Source organism: Aquila chrysaetos, chromosome 12 (genome assembly GCF_900496995.4).
Source record: "Aquila chrysaetos chrysaetos chromosome 12, bAquChr1.4, whole genome shotgun sequence".
Classification (NCBI taxonomy): domain Eukaryota; kingdom Metazoa; phylum Chordata; class Aves; order Accipitriformes; family Accipitridae; genus Aquila; species Aquila chrysaetos.
Window position 1 is genome coordinate 4,704,500 of NC_044015.1, and position 6,339 is coordinate 4,710,838.

Below are 6,339 nucleotides of genomic sequence, written 5' to 3' on the forward strand. Positions count from 1 at the left end.
TGCCCCCTCTTTGGAGAATTTCCAGAATGTAACCAGACTGGGAATGTTTTATATATCTAAGGGCTAAAGAAAGTGAACACACGGCAACATTTTTAACCAAAACACAGGAAGAACATAGAGAAAGGAAAATGGAAAACCTTTTAATGCACCTACAGGATTTAGTCAGATTCACAGGCATACAAAACAGAAATATTTCTCTGAATCAGTTGTGATCTGCATATAAAAAAAGAGACGAGCTAGAGGAGTCCAGCGGGACTGAGTCCAGGAGGGGCTTTAGTTGGAGGGAGGCGGTGGGGGGATAGTGCCTGGCCCCTCCGTGGGGAGAGGTGGTCTCATCATGGGTGGCAGAGGAGCAGGGGGGGGGTACGCCGGGTGCTGGTGGCAACTGAGGTGGCACTGGAGGTGGTGGCACTGGTCCAGAGGGAGGCATAGGAGGCAGAGTCATGCCTCCTGGAGGAGGTGGCGGCATGGAGTCCGGCAGAGGTGGCCTCGGGGGCAAGCCGTTCATCAGTGGAGGTGGAGGAGGCCGCTTCACAGTTGGGGGCCCTGGAGGGAGGTTTGGGGGAGCTGGGGGCTTCTCCATCTTGAAGTGGAATTGAAGGAAGAACTGGGGAGGGGAGGGGAGAAAAGCAAAGAGAAGGGAACAATTAATCCTCAGGACAACTTTGTGCCATCACACAACACAGCTGCTCTCTGCCTCCAGGAACACGGCTCGGATCTCTCCTGTTACCTTCACAGATCACGGCTGCCTTTCTACCCTGGCGGCATTCATGACTTGCACCAGTGTCGTCCAGCGCTTTAACTCCTCTAAAACTTGTTCTAAGCGCTAAGCTATCTGTGACGGGGTCGGTATCCCCCACTACGCATTCATCTCTTGCTCTCACATACGATACCCAGTGAGTACATCCATGCTGCGTGCTCACCACAGACAGCTGCGTGCCGGAAACACGCAGCAAGGAGCCACAGAGAGAGGACACGGTGTTGCACGTTTATGCACCGTCCTGCTGCTGCTGACAGCAACCGAGGATTCTACCTCACAGGCTGAATTTTCACAAAGATCACACACACAGGAAGATCTTTCTGTTAGGAGGAGTCACTGCACACTTGCATTGAAGGAATGAAGATTTTAGCATCAAAGCCAGCACGGATACGACTGCTGTGCACTCTTCCTGCATTGCCTTCCCCCCAAGCTGCTCTGCCCTCCCGCTCCCTCTTTAACCCTCAAGAAAGATGTTGCAGAGCTCCAGCTACCTGTTTGGTTTCCCTGTTCCAGTGGGTCCAGAACTTCCCTTCTGCTTTGTCAATTTCTCTGCTTGGCACCTGCAACAAAAAAGAATGAGGAGCTATTATTAGCACCACCAGATTAGCTCAATGGCCCTTTTTAGCACCAAAGCCTACAAGACAAGCGCAGTTATTCCAGGCCTTTGTAAGATGCACTAGTCTCAGATGTTATTAGATAGAGATGGGGGCAGGAAAGAATTAAGTTACTTCCCTATCGGTCAAGGACAAGTGTGCTGGCAAAAAACCCTCTCCTAACATCTGCACAAAGGCTGAGGAGCAAAGCCCAGAAGGCTCCTTTCTGTGCCAGACACTGAGAATTCAATGGCTCCCCAGAGCTCAGCACACAGCCTAGTTTTCATGCCAGAGTCCTCCACTAATTCTCAGCAGGGTTTAATGACTTCCAGTCATGTCTTCTTGACCCCCCTTTCCACTCCATTAACCCCCTGAAGGCTAGAACAGAAGTCTATAATAATATTCACTGCGAATTAATGTCTTGGAAAACGTGGGAAACGAACTTTCCCAATATTCAGTTAATCCCAAATCTTACCTTGAAAGCTATGGTTTCATAGGGCTCCGCTGCCATCAAAAGGTATTGCCAGCGTCTATCGGGGGGCTCAATCCTCTGCTCATAGGCCGACATGAACCGATGACGAGGCATGATACTTTCTGCAATCTCCGGATAATCAATCTGTTGGGGTGTTATTGCAGCATTAAGGAGAATGTCCCCTTTTCACTCCCCCTTCACACAAAACAAGCTCCCAACTATGAAGCATATCAAGAGATCAGTTCCTAACAGAAACTTAGTGCCACCAAAGGAAACGGCTTGACAGCTACGATCATGGATTTGCTTGACACAATCAGCAGCGGAGGGCTAGGAAGGTAAGGCCTTTTTTTTTTTTTTTTTTTGATTTCATGAATCCTGCAAAGAACTACTCATTTAGCAGCACTTTTACTTGGATAAAACTGGACACCAAGAATTTTAACAGTGCCCTTACCTGGAAGAGAAGGCTCTGCTGGCCTGTTTCTGGATCTCTCTGTTTGGTCACTGTAAAGAAAGTAAGAAAGCTCAGTACATCACATAGCAGGGTTAGAGCAACATTATATCTGCTCTAGGAAACACACAAAGCTTCCAACAACAAAGTATTACAAGATTTTTCTCCCATTTATCAAACAAAACACCACATTGTCTTTAACCACTAAGGATCTCTACCGAAATTCAGCAGCTGTGGGGCAAAGACACTGTGCACTGCAGAACAAAGCTGGGAGATAAAGAAGCCAAGGCCAAAACAAAACAATGAGTAGTTCAGAAAAAAAACTTGAGCTCTACATGCAATGAGTGATTTATGAGCATTAGTGAAAGATGGTACAACACAATAAAAGGAGAAGAGAGGCTGAAACAATGTCATCATCTCCTGCACGACTACTAAGAGCTGAAAGACTGAGACATACCAATCTATTATTAAAATGGTTCTCACTCGACTGTCAGCAATAAAGAGATGTTCCATGGGTAATTTAAACAATAAAGGACATCAGGAGATAAGCCCATATCTTATTCATGGACAGACCCGCTAAAAAGACTAATTAATAATTCACATCCACAGCACTGCACTTCAGGCAAGCTCCAGCAGGCATTAGGTGTCTCCTATGACAGACACCCCTGACATACCTTTATAACCTGGTCGTCCAATTTTCACAAATTTCTTCACTTCCACTTTGACTTTTTCTGGTGCAGGCTGGGCAGGGGCTTCCTTAGCTTCCTTGGCAGCTCGACGGGCCCTGGATTAATTTGAAATGTGCCAAATTTAAAAGGTTAGCTGCACTTGTTTCTAAAGGATACACTAGGAGCAGTTTGAATCCCTTACCACAGAATATTCAGCGCTTCACAGAAAGCACACCAGGAAAACCTGCTATTTCTCTTCCGTGCACCACGACAGGCCAATTGTATCCCTGCCTTCCCCTGACTAAAGGCTGTCATCTCAAATATCTTATCCACCCATGAGATGACCTTGGTGCCCCTCTCCACAGATGGGTATGAGAAGACATACTTCTTGAAATAAAAAGAAAAAAACCCACAAGCTAGTCATCTAAACCAAAGCAAACTGGATTTCTTAAAATAAAACTTACAAACTTCTCCCAACCTGTATTCACAAAACCAGATCCTTATACCTAGACTCAAACAGTTTGCCTTTACAACTCTTTCTCCCCCTCCCTTCAGAAATCCAACTGGCTTTGAACTTGAGCTTGAAATGGAGCTTGTCAGCACCATTTTTTGGAGCCGATCTGGTCTGTACCTCCTGGCTAGTGCCAGGCTGCTCACTAGGAAACAAAACACAGTCAAAGAATATTCAAGCACAGTGTGCTACTCTATAATGGAGCTCAAGATTTATAGATGCTTTTTAGTGATATTTAAAGTGATAATTTTAAAGTGCTTAGATAATAGAGAACAAAGCTACGGCAGAGAACGACTTACAGATTGGTCTGATGCTTCTTCCCCTGGGTATGGGCTAAGTAACTTCCCTGTAATAAAAAACAAGGTAGAAGAAAGTTAAATGAAGACAGGACTGTTCCTACACTGAAAGATACTTGTCACAGAAGAGAGACTATATCACGCGTTGACAAGGATATTTTAATCCTTAGCAGAGAGGAATCTTACTCAAAAATTCCAGATTGCTCTCAGCTGCTGAACTGTCATAAACTGTCAGGCTTAACACATGCAAGCCGCTACCCACCCATCATCTCTTCAGCAGTCAGTCATCAGGCACGTCCCAGGTTCTCGCACTTGAAGCTACTATTATTCTAAAACACCTGCTGCCGAGATCAAGACAGACAGCTGTTCAACTCACCTCATTGTTGTGCAGTGTTAGGCAAAGCTTGCATTCATAAGAGCCCAAGTGATTTTTCATAAAATAAGGGTCCTAGGAAGAGAATTATTAAAAAGTTACAAGCACAATACATGGCAAAACAACAGAATAATCAAAATACTGCTAAACTTTTGCTGCACTGGAAGAACTGAGTTTGTAGATTTAAATTAATAGCATAACACTGCTTTAGGACTATGAAAACAGAGAGAAACAATAGCAACTTTGTTAACTGGTGACAGCATACCCAACTGCAGGCAAGAAACAGCAAAATACCAGCCAGTCCTGAGAAGCCTGAAAATAATGTAGTAACAGCTACTCAAATACGCAACTGCTGGCACCTCTCTGGTCAGCCCCATCACAGATGTTTCTCATTCAACTCCCACATCAGCAGGAGAAAAATTTCATTCCAATCCACAACTTTCCACTAAATCTCTCGCCCTCCAAGCCATTTCACTCGGGCAAAGCTCTAAACTTATCCCCACAACAGTCTGCAGGACAGGAACCCTGTGTCTTTTCTTTCCTGCGCAGGCAGAGGCCAAGGCTCACCTTGTTGATGTCGATGGTTTCCAAAGCCAGCTGCCGGAGCCTCTCCCTGCGGTCTCGGTTACTTTCTGAGGCAGAGGCTACGCCTCCACTTCCAGTTTTACCTCCAGGACGATGCTGAAAATCCATGATGGGGACTTCTGTGCTTCAGCTACTTATGGAAAAAGAGACAGTCTGGAAAAATAAGAAAAAGCAATGTGAGCGATAACTAACGCTTTCCCTAACCTGGAGTTCACACCACTATTTAGACCCATCAGTAAGGACATGAGATGAGCACAACAAACCGTGCCCTGGACTCTCGCCACATAACACAATTTCAAGTGGAGCAGGTCTTGTACCACTGACTCAATAAGCTGAGTGGAAGTAAAATGATCCAAAATAACAAGCCCCCAGAGCCCTTCCCATCTCCTCAGATACTTCCACGCAGACGTATTCCTCCCCAAGCTCAGTGGGGCCCCAACAAGGCTCAGCAGCCCCACTAGCAACTCCCCCCTGCTCCCCCCCAAAACAGGAGCCTCCCACCCTCCACCTTGATAGCCAACAGCCCCTGAACCTGCTGTGGGCCGAAGCCCCTCTCCACCACCAAGGTTTGGCGCTACCCAACCACCCCAATGCCCCCCCAAGGACCCAGAGCCACCCCCACACAGCCCCAAACCCTCTGCAAGGGTCAGAGCCCCCCCCCGGGCAAGGTCAGGGCCTCTGCACATTGTCCCCAACCCCGAAAAGTGGTCCCAGAGTCACCCCTTCCCTCAGCAAGGACCAGAGCCGCCCCACAGCTCCCCCCACACATAGAGAAATCCCCCAACAAGGGTCAGACCTTTGCAGGAAGGCCACAGAGACCCCCACGCCCTCAGCAGGAGTAAAAGCCCCCCTCAAATGCCCCCGAGCAAGGGTCAAAGTCCCCCCCTAATACGCTCCAACCACTCAGCAAGGGTCAAAGCTCCCCTCCAAACACCTCCCAGCCCTACAGCGAGGATCAATACCCTCCCCGCCCCAAACACCCCCAGTCTGTCAGCAAGGGTCAAAGCCCCCCTCAAACGCTCCCCAGCAAGGGTTATAGCCCATCCCAAACAGCCCCTAGCCCCTCACCAAGGCTCAAAGCCCCCCCCCAAGCACCACCCAACACCTCAGCAAGGGTCAACACCCCCCAAACATCCCCAGCCCCTCAGCAAGGGCCAAACCCCCCCCTCAAACGCTCCCTAGCAAGGGCCAAAGCCCCCCCCAAACACCCCCAGCCCCTCAGCGAGAGCGAAAGCCGCCCCCCAACACCTCAGCAAGGGTCAACATCCCCCCCCCAAACACCCCCAGCCCCTCACCAAGGCTCAAAGCCGCCCCCCAACACCTCAGCAAGGGCCAAAGCCCCCCCCCTCCCCAAACACCCCCCAGCCCCTCAGCAAGGGCCAAAGCCCCCCCGCCCAAACACCCCCAGCCCCTCAGCGAGAACCAAAACCCCCCCAAACACTCCCCAAGCGCCCCTCACCAAAGATAAGCCCCTCACACCCCTCAGAGACAGCCAGACCCCCACTCCCCCCCGACAAAACCCCCGGCCCCCCCCCCCCCCCCAGGCCTGTACCGGTGCGCGCAGCCCCGCTCCCGCGCCACGCATGCGCGTTGCCCTCCCTTCCCCGCTCACGGTGCGCAGCTTCCGGTGCGG

At 49.5% G+C, this 6,339-nt stretch overlaps 1 protein-coding gene across 1 annotated transcript; it reads right to left on the bottom strand.

Moving 5' to 3' along the window:
• Positions 1-119: 119 nt before the first annotated feature.
• Positions 120-6,334, bottom strand: SF3A2 (splicing factor 3a subunit 2). The gene is given in 10 exon segments (XM_030033415.2): positions 120-363; positions 365-607; positions 1,252-1,320; positions 1,829-1,969; positions 2,277-2,326; positions 2,948-3,057; positions 3,752-3,798; positions 4,125-4,196; positions 4,689-4,859; positions 6,259-6,334. Coding segments are annotated over 9 exon segments (948 nt in total). The 5' UTR covers positions 4,815-4,859; positions 6,259-6,334; the 3' UTR covers positions 120-273.
• Positions 6,335-6,339: the final 5 nt, after the last annotated feature.